The sequence below is a fragment of the Sinocyclocheilus grahami genome, unplaced genomic scaffold (genome assembly GCF_001515645.1).
Source record: "Sinocyclocheilus grahami isolate Dianchi unplaced genomic scaffold, SAMN03320097.WGS_v1.1 scaffold121.1, whole genome shotgun sequence".
In the NCBI taxonomy this organism is placed as follows: Eukaryota; Metazoa; Chordata; class Actinopteri; order Cypriniformes; family Cyprinidae; genus Sinocyclocheilus; species Sinocyclocheilus grahami.
In genome coordinates, this window is record NW_015505300.1 from 1210700 (window position 1) to 1224908 (window position 14209).

General features: G+C 36.9%; 1 protein-coding gene across 1 annotated transcript; it reads right to left on the reverse strand.

Annotated features, from left to right (window-relative positions):
• Positions 1 to 1246: 1246 nt before the first annotated feature.
• On the reverse strand, positions 1247 to 5232 carry LOC107589909 (cholesterol 7-alpha-monooxygenase-like). Its single transcript, XM_016278484.1, has 6 exons — positions 5035 to 5232; positions 4107 to 4350; positions 3417 to 4021; positions 2267 to 2397; positions 1996 to 2174; positions 1247 to 1864 (listed from the first exon to the last, which is right to left on the reverse strand). The coding sequence occupies exons 1-6, from the start codon at positions 5115 to 5117 to the stop codon at positions 1565 to 1567; spliced, it is 1542 nt and encodes a 513-aa protein (XP_016133970.1). The 5' UTR covers positions 5118 to 5232; the 3' UTR covers positions 1247 to 1564.
• Between the last annotated feature and the right edge of the window lie 8977 nt (positions 5233 to 14209).

Genomic DNA, 14209 nt, shown 5'->3' on the forward strand with positions numbered 1-14209 from the left:
GATTAAGTCAGAATTAAGAGAAAGGGTCTCATTATTGTGAAAAAGCAGTTCATTATTACGATAAAGTTTCTCATTAAGGAACTAAGTCATTGTTATAAGAAAGTTTCTCATATTCTGGATTTTTTTTCCAGAATATTACGAGATATTGCCTGATTATTATATGAAAATTTCTCATTATAATGAGATAACTAAGTCATAATTATAAGTAAGTTTCTCATTATTATGACTAACAGAATCATATTTTTTTATTAAATGGGCTTCCACAGATCAGTACGTCAGTTGTAATTAATTAAATATTTAAGACATTATATGCTGAAGTTCAATCTAATGCAAAGTGATCTTTTGTAGTTCGTGTTGGCAGGTTTGTTACATAATCAGGTCAAGGTCAAAGTGTACAGCAGTGCACACGAGTACACTGAAGACAGTTCCCTGAAGACAGCTGCCCGGGTTTACTAAGAGTCACTTTAATATTTGCATATTGTGCTCATGCTTATCAACAGAAGAGGTGGTTGCTAAGCGTGTTGTCCTTGACACAATCTATGTGTTTATCAACTAGATTTAGGTCTATGTCAGGATTACTTTTGACCATTTGGCATCCTCAGATAGTGAACAGATGTTAAGGAAAAGGGGGTAACAAACATTGACTTGCTGAAATAATTGTGGGCTTATGAATATGTAGCCTATTGTGATTGTGCATAATCTATTGGCTGGATTATGTTATTATTATAAATATTGTTGTTGTTATATGTTTTAAGATCCTTCCATGTCTTTAAAAAAAAGCTGCTTTGCTGGCTTTTTTTTGTTTGTTTTGCTTATCTGGTTTGAGCTGTTCTCCCACACAGGCCAAGCTAGCTGGTCTCCCAAAACAGTCTAAAACCACCAAACAGACCAACCTGATGAGGTTGGGAGATGAAATAAAACCAGCACTGGAGCTTATGCTGGTTTAGGATTTTTTTTTTCAGCGGAGTTGTTAAAAGCTTAATTAAGTTATCTGCAGAACTTCCAACAAATTAAACATGCCCCTTTTTCTACAACACTGCAGCAGAAATGTAAGCATCGTATTTTTACCTGTCAAGCAAAAACAAACGAGTTCCAAACCAAGTATCTGACCGCAAATCTGACTTTTCTTCTGTTGTTTACGGAGGCTGTTACAGAGTTCAGCGTGATAGCTACTCCATCAGGACAATTATTACATTGATATTTTTAAAATTTTCTGCATTTAATTCCATAGCCTATAAAATTGCTTACAGCACCTTTTTGGTTTAAAAATTTATTGTATACATTCAAAGTAAAATTCATTTACAAATAAAAAGCACATATCATTTTACAGGAATTGAAAAGAATACTATGAATAAAACATGGCATAAGTGCAATAAATGTTACTGATTTTTTTTTAAAGGAGAGCTCTTAAGTTTTTTTCGAACTTAGTAAAATCCCTCTCAAATGAACCTGAACAGAAAGAAAACACAATTGAGACCTATTCACATTTGTCTGCTTGGACATGATGCAAAATGTACATTATTTACAGTTTAAGTCGACAGTCCATAAATAAGTGAGAGATTTTCTAGTGAGATATGAGTCTGTATCGAAAGTCAACATCATAGGTGGGCTGCAAAACACCCAGTCCAGCCCGAGACTGGTCCAACGGTGGTTCTTTCACATCAGGGTCTAAAAGCTCCATTTCAAAGTACGCTAACAACAGAGACAGGAACTGCTTGATCTCATGCACAGCAAAGAAGCGGCCAGGACACTTGGTCACCCCAGAGCCAAAGGGCATGTAGTAATAACGAAGTTTGCGGCCGTTTCGGTAAAAGCTGTTTTTTTCCTGTCCATTCTCGTCAAGGTATCTGTCATACTTATATGTCTGTTTGTGGCAAGATACAAAAACATTAATGAAGAGATTGATTCTTACATAATTTACAAGTTTATTCTGATTTTTTTCAGGTGAAAGCTGCAATTTGTCTATTAAACACCAGCAAAGAACATAATACTCACCAGAGGATCTACATAGATCTCAGGATCAAAGTGAATCATCGGGGGGTACAGGGCTATTACATCATCTTTGCGGATGTGGTAAGACTCGTTGTTGTCCAGGTGAAGAAGGAAATCGCTCTTAGCCATTCTCACATTCAGGGACGCACTTGACAGCCTCATAGCCTCTTTAATGATACTGTCTGTAATTACAGAGAAGCTTTAGTCCACATGACATTTTGGTATGCTAATAATATTGAGTACATAAATGTTTAAATATTTTCAGTGTTCCCACCTAGAATTGGCATGTTGTCCAACTGTTCCCTTGTTAGTACAAGTCGAGAATTCACAGGATCGACTTTCTGATAAGAACTTTCAAATGTTCGCCTCACTTCCTCGCTAGCAGCTTTCATGGCCGCAGGGCACCTGCAAACAAGCAGAAGTTGTGTCATCAACTTAACAGGTACATTGAAATGTTTTTTTATTTTTTGTGGTTATAAATTGTCACGAATTCGGTCCATGGACTTCCGTTTATTCACCACCAGAGGTCACCCTTTCCTTTACATTGACTCTCGCACTACACAAACTGTTGCATAGCACCCCGGACTACATATCCAGACTACACACTGCCCTGATTGCACTCATTGCACACAGCTGTTTCTAATCACCTCACTCACTATATAACACCCACTCTAACCACCTTTCTCTGCTGAGTATTGTTTAGCTGGTACCCCTTTCCAAGTCTCTGTGGTTTCCTTGTTTAGCCGGTACCCCTTTCCGAGTCTCCGTGTTTTCCTTGTTTAGTCTGTACCCCTTTCCGAGTCTCCGTGTTTTCCTTGTTTTGCCTTGCCTGTTTCTGTGGTATCTGATCTTTGCCTGTTTTCCTGGATTTTTCCCTCTCGTCTCGCCCCTGTGATTCTGTCTGCCGATCGGTGACCTACGCTAGCCCTAGGACTATTCTTGTGTTTTGCCCGCCATATACCTGTTTGCCATTGTTTGACCCTGCCTGTTTACCACGTCTCTCTAATAAAAGCTTGCAGATAGATCCACACGTCTCACATCTCGTCAGCCCCGTTACATAAATATAGATTACTAGAAAATACAATTTCAGTCTTTCTACTTTTCATTCAGAGTATTACTTGCTGTTTCTTTGTAATTCATTTAGAAATTTACGAGCAAAATTTGTTTCCACCATTTTTTTGTCAGTGTTCTCTGGTGCATCAGAGGAAAACTATAGTTTCATGTAAATTAAAAACATTCTACAATAGTGCAGATCAATTTCATGGTTGAATGCTTCCAAATGCAGGTACAGTATGGTCTTTTCCAAGAACACTCTGAAGTAATGCTTATCTCCAACACTACAATTAACGTATTTATCTGTGCTGCTTGATAACCCTTGGGAGTGACTACTGTGCAGTTTTACACTTGCTGAGTATGAGTTGTACCTGATCATGTAGAACAGGGTCCAGAAGGTTGCAGGCAAAGTGTTGGCTTGTGAAGCCCACAGCATGGCCACATGGGTCCTGGCTTTGCTCAGCTCATTGAAGGTAGATAATGTGTCATTCAAGAGCATGCGTAAGCATATGAGGTCAGACACATTGGCACGCTTGCTGAGGTTCTCGTGGAGCATGGTCTTGGCCAAGTTCTCGCGAGCGCTGTAGGCACTCTTGAAAACGTGAATCGGGAGACCAGCGATCAGAGCAGGGAAGATCTTATCAAACTCTTTAAAGTTCTCCAGTGCATTGAGCACCAGAGCTTTTTGGGCCTGTTGACGTGCAATGCTCTGGTCTCCATCCAATTCCTTTCCAAAGAGGGTCAGGTAGCCTGCTTCAAACATGATCTTGTAGCAGAAGGCAAAAATACCATCACTCTGCCATTCGGAAGGTTTGGCCTTCAGCACACCTGACTGCAGCATGGTGCTCTGTAGGTTTTCCATCATGGTCTCAATGAGAGGAGACAAGGCCTCCCCTTGCAGGGTCTTCAGGAAGGTCTGATGCAGGTTCTCGGTGGTGTAACCGTGACTGGGATCCATGCTCTCATGACCAAATGCCTGCAAGAACACATGCACATCATCACATGCCAGTTTAAGTAGTTCATTTTGTTGTTAGCAATAATCAAGAAGTTATTTCATTTACCTTTGCAGAGGCATCAAAGTGAAATTTCTTCCAGTCCAGATGCCTTCCTTGGCGGATGACGGCATGGTAGGAGAATGGATCACAAAGGAAATGGACATACTGCCCAGCAATCTTGCACGTAAAAATGTGACCATGTTTCTTCTGTCTGCTCCGAAGAAACTCTAAAGGATTGGCCCCAAACTGAAGAGCACAACCAAGGTAAGGGACCATCCAACCATTTTCTACTGGAGGCTCCCCAGGCCGTCTGAAACAATCACAGCTCCAAAGAGTTACAAAACATCTTATAAAATCAGGGTTTAAGAACAAGAAACAAGGTTTTATTAGCTTGCTATAGATCAGAGTCTATCATCGAAAAAACAACAATCTCAAGCAATTTCTTAACTTTTCTTTAGTAAGGCACAGGGATGTTTGAAGAGTGGCCATTGTGAGATTCTATAACACCCTGTGGCCTTCTGTACCCCATTGTATGCATCAGCTTACATCACCATCACAAGACATGATTTATATAGCTGTTTTTTCCTCCAAATTCCATTTCCTTGCTTGTTCTGAGTTAACAGTTTCACTTCCTCTGTTACCTATATATAACGAAGCCCATCACAATAAAGATTTGAACCTTGAGTGAACTACACTTCTTGTGTCTGAGTCATTCTTGGTCCCTGGTACCAGCTTCTGTGCTCCACCGCTCAACTCGATCTGATCTTCTCAAACAATTTATTCTAACACATACAAAGCAAAAAAAATGTTTGGAAATCTAACTAAAAGAAAAAATTACATGTTTAATTTAAAGAAGTACCCTGCAATCTTGTTATTTAGCATTAGCGATTGTAACATTACATAACATCAGTTGTCAAACAGATGTGAATCCCACCATCCCTGAGATGTTCCCAAGCTTAGTGAAGCTTTTAGTCACAAATATGTGGATATTTACCTTCTGCGTATTCCTGTAATAAGCCAAAGACAACAACAGAGCCCAACAACTATGGTCCAAATGAGGGCGATGCTTAGGATCATGACTGTTGGGGAGACAAAAACTGGTGGAACTAGAGCGTGGCTGTAATCCTCGAAGATGCACTCATGTGCTCTTAGCACTGTTTTTATATGATTCACCACATGTTGCAAACCACAGCCCTTTTTTTATGTAACTTCACAGTTAATGACTGCCCCCACACTTTTTTTTCTGAAAACGTGCCATATGCCTTTAAGAAAAAAAAACCCTGGATAGGTGTATGTGTGTGTGTTTGTCCTTGAACCATGGACACCTCCACCTGACGGCAAGTAGACTGTACTTTGATAGTATTACAAAGTTGGGAAACAGCTTCAAGGTCTTTGATATGTGTGATTTTTGGGGGGGGGGTTGGAACTCTCTGAAACTCATTGAAAAGATTTAAGTATGTTTATTTATTTAAAAAGAAATGGCCTAACCTTTATCTGTAGATTTGTATGCTGAAGTCATGCTATGTTAGGCAAATTCATTTCCATGGATGTATTGCATAATATGGAAACTCACATTTCACCCCCATTGGTCTTTCAGATTCCACAAAATAAAACTTTATTGGCTTTAACAATGAATGCACACCTTCACTTCTGGATAAATGCTCGGCCCAAAACCTGAAAGCATCAGTGAGTTCAGTCAGTTCAAACCCACTGACATGAGCTACACTGACAACTGACATGAGCTAGTAAGTACAATTTTAGTAAAATATAAAAAAAATAATACAGTGCATAGTTTAACATCATTACACACATCATACAAATAATGAGCATAGACATGATTTTAGGAATGGATAATTACTAACATTGTTTTGTTACCTTTGGGCATTTAATCAATTACACTTGCATGCATTTAAAATTAATTAAACATTCTTCTCGGATTCTATAGGCAATTGAATGGATCGATAATCAGCTGAGTTAACTCCTTTGATAAGGTCCAGATGAAGGCCATGTTCATCAACTTTAATAATTAACACTGTAATGGCCAAGCATTGATTTGACCTTGAAACTACAGATAAAACAAACAATCTGCAGCAATCAAACCATTCTGTACTGTATCCTCAAAAGCCCCTTTCCACCTAGTTTATTCACTTCACAAACAGTTACAAAATGTTTGAAAAGTGAAATGTAGCATTATATGGACATACCAATAAAACGTGTGAGGAGATTCACATATAGCATAACGGTATTCATTAAGTTTTATGGCTGCTGTAACTTTTCATTGAAAAAATAATTTTAACTCAAAACAACTTTTTTTTTTAAACACTTGCTGTTGCTCCAAATCTGAAGACTTGGAAATGCCATATTTAATTAAGTTTGTGTTGCTGAAATAGTAAAAGTACATTGTCCAAGAAATACATTATCGAAAATATTTAAAACGTTTTAGATGAATACTTCATCTTATAGGAATACAAAATGATATATAAAAAGGTCATAAAGATACCTTTAAAACCTTACTCTATGAATATAGCATGGTATGACACTAATAAGGGGCCGATGACAGGGTAAAATACAGACTTTTTATTTAAGAAAGCGAAAGAGGATGTTTATATAGTGTCCACCAAACATGGCAAATCATGGCTATTAAAAAAATGCAGGACAAATTAGTTTGAAAAGAAAACTCTTGGTTGAGAAACTGAGCAGAGACTCCAGACCTCAACTAGTTGTGTTGAATAAGGGAGTGTTTAAAAGACACTGCATGTTTAACCAATTAGGTGACTATTTCTGTCACCTGACGGAGTTTGGGTTCCTTGCCACTGTTGGCTTGCTTAGTTGGGGTTTAAATGACACTTAATAAGTAATATTATCAATTTGACTACACTGACACTATCAGATTAGAACAAAACTTGCATTGAATTGAGATGAATAATTGCTTTATAGCTGAATTGAGTTTTTTCATAACATGAATTTTGCAACCAACACTTATTGAACTGAACTGAATCAACATTGAACTGACACTACTGTCTTACTTTTGAAGTTTGCTTCACTGATTCTGTTACTTTCCTGTTTAATACTGTTGTTACGGGGCTGACGAGACGTGAGACGTGCGGATCCACATGCAAGCTTTTTATTTGGAGAAGACAGAGACGTGGTCATAAAACAGGCAGGGTCAAACAGTGGCAAACAGGTATATGGCGGGCAAGACACAAGAATAGTCCTAGGGCTAGCGTAGGTCGATGAGCGGCAAACAGAATCAGGAGGGACAAGACTAAAGGGAGAAATCCAGGAAACCAGGCAAAGATCAGGAACCGAGAAAACAGCTAAGGCTAAGGCTGGGAAACTAATGAGGGCTCTGTAGTGTAGCTATCGCTAGGGGAGTGACAATCGCTAAACAATACTCGGCCGAGGGAAGGGATCAGAGTGAGTGTTAAATAGTGAGGGAGTGATATGAAACAGCTGGGTGCAATCAGTGTTGTGCAAATAGTGAACCAGCTGTGTGCAATCCTGCTGAGTGCAATCAGTGCAATGAATGATGGGATATGTAGTCCGGGGTGATGTGCAACAGTGTGTAGTGCGAGAGTCAATGAAATTGGAAAGGGTGACCTCTGATGGCTAGCAGATGGAAGTTCATGGACCGGATTCATGACAACTGTGAAGCTGTGCTGAAACCATCTGCTTGTAAAGCACTATAAAAATAAACACTTGACTTGAACAGAAGATAAGATTCTTATGAAAATATAAAATAAAAAGGATATAAAAAGAACACAAAAAGCTTTTTTTAGGTAAGAAATAACATTTCATGTCCGGTTTGTAATTTTTGTGACCATTTTAATGAATGTTGGACTGTATATTATCTGAATCAGCAGGGTGCCTTGTTTAATTTGTTATATAAGATCTAAAAGCTTTCCACCTACATAATAAAAAAACACTCTAAATCTCATGGCTGATCAGACAGGGAGGGTCATAACACAACTTTCTCTAGCAGTTTGACTGAATACACAATGATAATACAACATGAGACAATGTACCCTAAAGGCTGAGGAAAGACTTTCCCTGGAATAAAACATTTATACAAGTCCAAACATGAAGTCTGTCTCTAACCACAACTGACTTGGTCTGGGATCACATTGATGAAAATAATACATCTTTAAGTCTTTGCTACTGCACATGTACTGTAAGCTTTCTCAAGTAAGTATTTATATACTTGAAGTTACATGCAGAGTATGACCTGCAATTGTTCTGTATGGAATGGATAGGGCAATAATGTAAAATATATTTCTAAAGAGCAAAATCTTTTTAGTATCATGCATAAACTTAAGCATCACACATCTTTGCCACAATTAGCTACATTTGGTTGTCCTGTTAAACGGTTGTGAGCATGTACCTGTTGTTTGATGACCAGAGGCCAGACTAATTCTGCATTGCATTCTAGTCCCTTTGAATGGATGACTGCCAGGGAAGGTTGTGAAATAAAAGGGAGTCTGGTTTTGAAGAATGGATAATGAGCTGCCAATCTGATATCATAATATCAATAAAATGTTTAAAAGATGAGCATTTCTTGCACCTCCAAAAATAAACTATTTTATTATTTAGAATTGATCAGACATTTATAAATCAAACTTATGCTGTGCATTGTTTACATATGTCAGAGTTGTGGCACAGTGGGTAGCATGCTGCTCCTGAAGACCTCTAGGTTTGAGTTTTGTCTGTGTCTTGGTCTTGTTTCTCCTCTCTCCTTGTACTTGCATGTTTATTTCACCTCTGCCTAATCTCAAAAAGGAAAGAAAGATAAGTTTATCAAACAAGCCATATTAATATTAGACAATGCAAGTTATGATACAAGTCAGAAAAAATGAATGGAAGATGATAAAAGACTTATGACTGAATTTAGTTAACTTTAAAGGATAAATACTTTGCAAAAAAAACTCAAAATAAAGGCAACATGCTGAATAAATTCAAATTAAGCTTATATAATCATATATGTTAAGTAATTAATCTAAAACAAATTAGTATTATAAAAGTAATAACACTGAATAACAAAAAATAAACCAATTTTTCAAAGAATACACACACACAAACACAAACACACAAAAGAACAGTTTGCCCAAAAATTCTGTCATAATTTGTGACTTACTTTCCTCTGTGGAACACAAAAGAACATTTTAAATAATAATTTTTCCCCCCATTACAGTAAACATTCACTTCTGTTTCAGTTTTTTATAATCTATTTCTTACTATGTGTCAGTAAGTTGTTGTTATTTTAGCATGTGTGTTTGCCTCAGTGTTATTTTCTTAGGATTTAATTGCAAATGTGAAAACCTCTGTCCTGATACATTTTTTTACCATTTTATTGAATGGCAGATAAAAGCAATACTTTCATTGTCATTAGCATGTCTGGGCGATGCTGTTTATCTGCAGTATTATTCAGGCTAAAAGGCAGTGCTGTTACAGACGGAGATATATTTTAAGTAAGTATTCAGTAAATCACTCAGAAATTGGTAGTAAATTTCACAAATAATTACAGCAAGTAACATTTAATTGAACATGACATTTCAAAATAGAAAGACTGAAATAGTACTTTTTTTAGTAAAACATACAGTGTATGCATGGAATACTTGGCTAGCCTACTGCAGCATATTTGTCAAAACATGCCATATACAATAGAGCACACTAAGTGCAATGCTGTATCCCACATTGCAATGCACTTGCCAAATTAACCAGAATATCACATTTTCTTGAATTAAAAATTCTAGCAGTCACACCACTTCCTGTATTAAAAAAATACTCTGATGAAGTCATGTGTCTGCATTTATTATTGTATAATTCACTGTTTTACATAGTAAGTGTATGCTGTATGTTTCTCCTTTCCCGCTCTCTGTCTCTCTTTGAAATCCTAGGGCCCAGGAGATCCAGGAATGAAATGGAACGGGATTGCCGAGAGGAGTATCAATGGCCTTAAATTTTTTATTTTTTTTTGTGATTTATGCATTAATCTTTTGTTTTATTTATTTTCTTTTTGACGGTTCTTTAGGGAACCTCTTGGTGTGGGAGGTGTGACGACCCTGAGTGTTCTCCTTACCTGTTGTTGGCAGACTGTGGGAGTTTTGCGTCACTTCCACAAGTTAATTAATCAATTAATGATAATTAGGGGTGTAGACTAGATAGGGACTTCAGATCGTTCATTGAGGTTAGCACTCCTGGAGGGATAGTTCTCCCAGGAGCAGCTCTTGACCAGAATGTGACATTGCTCTGATTTATATGATCTTTTATTACGTTTTTGTATCATGTAGCTTTAGGATTTTGTTACTGTTATTTTGTTCCTATTTCTTTTGTTTCCTTTTTTTGGGCTTATTGTTATATTTGACAAAGAAAATAAATCAATTTGTATTGATTGAACGGTGGTGTGTGATCCCTCTTTTATGTTGTGGCTTGTAACGAGCTGGCCGTAACACAATAAACTAGTATTCCTTTGTGAACACCCAAAACATCTACAGCATGTCTTTACATTAGGATCATCTGTCTGTGTGTGTGTGTGTGTTTATGTGGTTTATGAGGACACAGATTTGTATAATAACATGGGTATGCCATAGGTATTACAACGAGAAGGTGATTTATGAGGACATTTTCAGTGTCCCCATAATTCAAAAGACTTATAAATAATTCAGAATGAGTTTTTTTGAAAATCTAAAAATGCAGAAAGTTTCCTGTGAGGGGTAGGTTTAGGGGTAGGGTTGGTGTAGGGCAATAGAAAATACGGTTTGTACAGTATAAAAGCCATTACGCCTATAGAGAGTCCCCATAAACCATAAAAACAAACCTGTGTGTGTGTGTGTGTGTGTGTTTGTGCTGCCCTCTTGAGGTTCTGTGTGTATAGATTTGAATGGACTGTCAAACTGTTGAACTGGTTTGGTTGGCATTTTATTCTAGTTTCAGAAGTGCACACATTTTAAAATATTAAACACAAGTACATAAATATTGCTGTTTACAAATGTGAAATTACATTATAAATGTTATTTTCTGTCTATTCTATGTAGGAAGCAGAAATCACCACTAGGGGACAGTCTCTGTTTGCCAATGATGTAGTTATGGGTCATGCTGATCTGGAATGACTGTTGCCATCTGACATCAAGCAACTAGAATGAACCACTACAGATTGTTTTTGAAAAAATGTATAAAGTAACATAAGAGTTTTGCACCACACATGCACTGTTTACAGTAAAAATAAATCTGAATGCGAGGAACATATTTGAATATCACCATGGCTTATACCTTCACTGGATAAGGATCCAGATAGGATTTCTGCTCCTCTTCTGGAGGTCAAGAGTTTGATACAGAACTGGGAACTGAAATGAAAGCTTTCTAGGTCAATTATAGTCCTGCGTGACTGACCTTCCATCTTCAGTGCTGTGAGCACAAACCTGCTTGTGCATTGAGTCCTTGAGACTGCAAGTGTGTATGTGACACTGTTCAACTTATACGCATTAATTACTTATCGATATTTCAGAGTTGATTTTATTAAATGTTTTTGTTCCACTGAAGGTAACTGAGAAAAAAAGTAAAGGCTTTCTGATGGACCACAGGCTAATACCAGGCATGCAACTATAAGATAAAGTAGGGTACAACGGGGCTAAAGGCACCTTTGATATTATTTTCCTCTAAACCACGAGATGGGACAAAAACCGTGGTGTAGCACTTTCCAAAACATCCGCTTTTCAAGATGCACGTGTATATGTACTTATTAAAACGATTTTGTTTCTGTATTTTAAAATGTTTTTTATATTAACATATTTTAATGACAGTATATTTATTGAACAAAAATTAATTCTTTTATTTTTCAAAATAAGCAGAAAATAGTACAGACTTTGCTAAGGTATTAACTTAGACATTGTTAAAAAAAAAAACATTATTTTAGCTGAAGTATTTGGCCCCTCTTGCCCCCTCATACATTTATAAGATTTTTAAACAAAATAAATTACTTGATTCATTTTCACATAAAATCTGTTGCTCCATTAATGTTCAATACAACGTATATATATTTTCTGCAATTATACATTTTAGGTGCAGTGAGTGGCACATTTTTTCTTAAGGTGGGCCTTTAGCCCCGGTGTACCCTATATTTAGTATGGAACTGTCAAAAAAAAAAAAAGAAGAAGTATTCATGTTCAAACATAAAGATGCATATGGCTTATCATTATTCTGCTTATTCAGAAGTCTGCTATGCTCACAAAGGCTGTAGTTATTTACAATTTTAAAAAAAATCTAATGTAATTTATTCCTGTGACGACAAAGCTGAATTTTCAGCAGCTATTACTCCAGTCTTCAGTGTCACATGATCCTTTAGAATTCAGGAAACATTTATTTTTATTATCAATGTTGAAAACAAATTGTGCTGCTTAACACTGAACAAATAAAGTCACACCAGATATGATGGGTTACACATATACTGTCCTTATGCAGGCACTACATGCATCAAACTAATACTGTAACAACATCTGTGTGTCATCGCAGTATAAAATATCATTAAAGATATTCAGAAATGGAAAACACTTCAGATGATTATGGTTGTTGATCATATTTGAGAAGACAATATTAGAACAATCTACTACAAATGTTAAAAATCATGCTTCTGTAAATCAAATTAATAAAATATACTTATTATACACTTACTTGAAAGATATGAGAATCTACAGTGGTTATGTTTCATAATTCAGGTTTCTCCCTTCTTTTACTAAACGTCTTTAGTAATTTGAGGCTAGAGAGGAATCTTCGAGCAGCTGATGCTGGTTAGCTGTGGGCTACCATTTGAATTTCAATTTCAGGAGCATTCATTGCACACAGAGCCCTCTTACTCTCCTGACTGAACACAAGTGAATGAAGGGTGTTGACAAAGCTTTTACCAAGCTACTGGAATTTTAACGATGTGTCCCCACATGCTTTCTAATGATATTTCGCTCTGATGGCTTGCTCGTATTTTTCAGACACTTGACAAGGTAACCTGACTAAAAATTGTTGACATAAGTAGCAGAAACATGAAATCCTACAAAAGTAAGCCCTGGACCACCACCATGATGTGACATTTAAACAATCAATCATTTAAAACTGATTAAGGATGATTTAAAGAAATCTGAATAAACATACGAAAAGTATGGTAATAAATAAGAGTACATTTGGCACTAAAGATATTAGGAAAACATTCTAACGTCTTACAGTATCACATTAATTTCCAGCATTCTTACCTTATTGTTGGGTTTTGGTCCTGCTATTTCTATGATCTTTGTGATAATGTACACATAAGACTGCATAAAGATCAGGCCATTTAACAGAATTACAGTATTATACCTTTTATACCTCTATTATATTATATTATTTGCTTGGTTCAATTAAATATTTTTTTATTAATAAAAATATTTAAAGTAAAATTTTAACTGAACTTAACAGATCAGCATGCATTTTCATTTTTTAACGTACAATAATCAAGCAACTTTTGATTAAATAAAACTTTTTTTCTTTTTTTGAAAGCTACATTCCAAATTCACTTGGTTTAAAAATCCGAGGGGCATGTGCTCTTCATTTCAATATTGATATAAGATGTAGAGTTGCAAGGAATCTCTGGTTATTAATGCTGCAGCTACAAACAGGGACAACAAGGCCACATTCAGCCTGTTATGCCATGATCACTGTGTGGCTCTGGCCTGAGAGAGCCGCTGAGTGGGAATCGGTGGTAAATGTCATGTTAGCTCACAGCTGTAAGCGCTGGGCTTAAACTGCTGCATTAGAAAAGCATGAGTCAAAGGGATGGAGAAACTCACAGCCTTTGTGTTGCTGAGAGAGGCGTGCAGGGGAAATGATGACAGCCAATGAACCCCAACAACCATGTCGCAGCATCCCTCCAGCGGAGAGAGAGACAGCTCAAACATGGCTTGCTTTCATTGCCTAATCTTCTGCTCCGCTCCTGCCAGGGAAAGTGAGAAACAGAGATAGAGAGAGAGATAGAAAGGGTATTCATCAATGCCTCTTTTGTCAGGCATGATAGATGGAAATGAATGGAGGTGTTCATGCGGGGGTCTGATGTTATTAGTGTAACCAGGAAACAAAATGGAAAATTCAATTTACCTCCTCATTTTTATAGTCTTGGTTTTGCCCGGGGTGCCATTTTGTTTCAATCCAGGTCC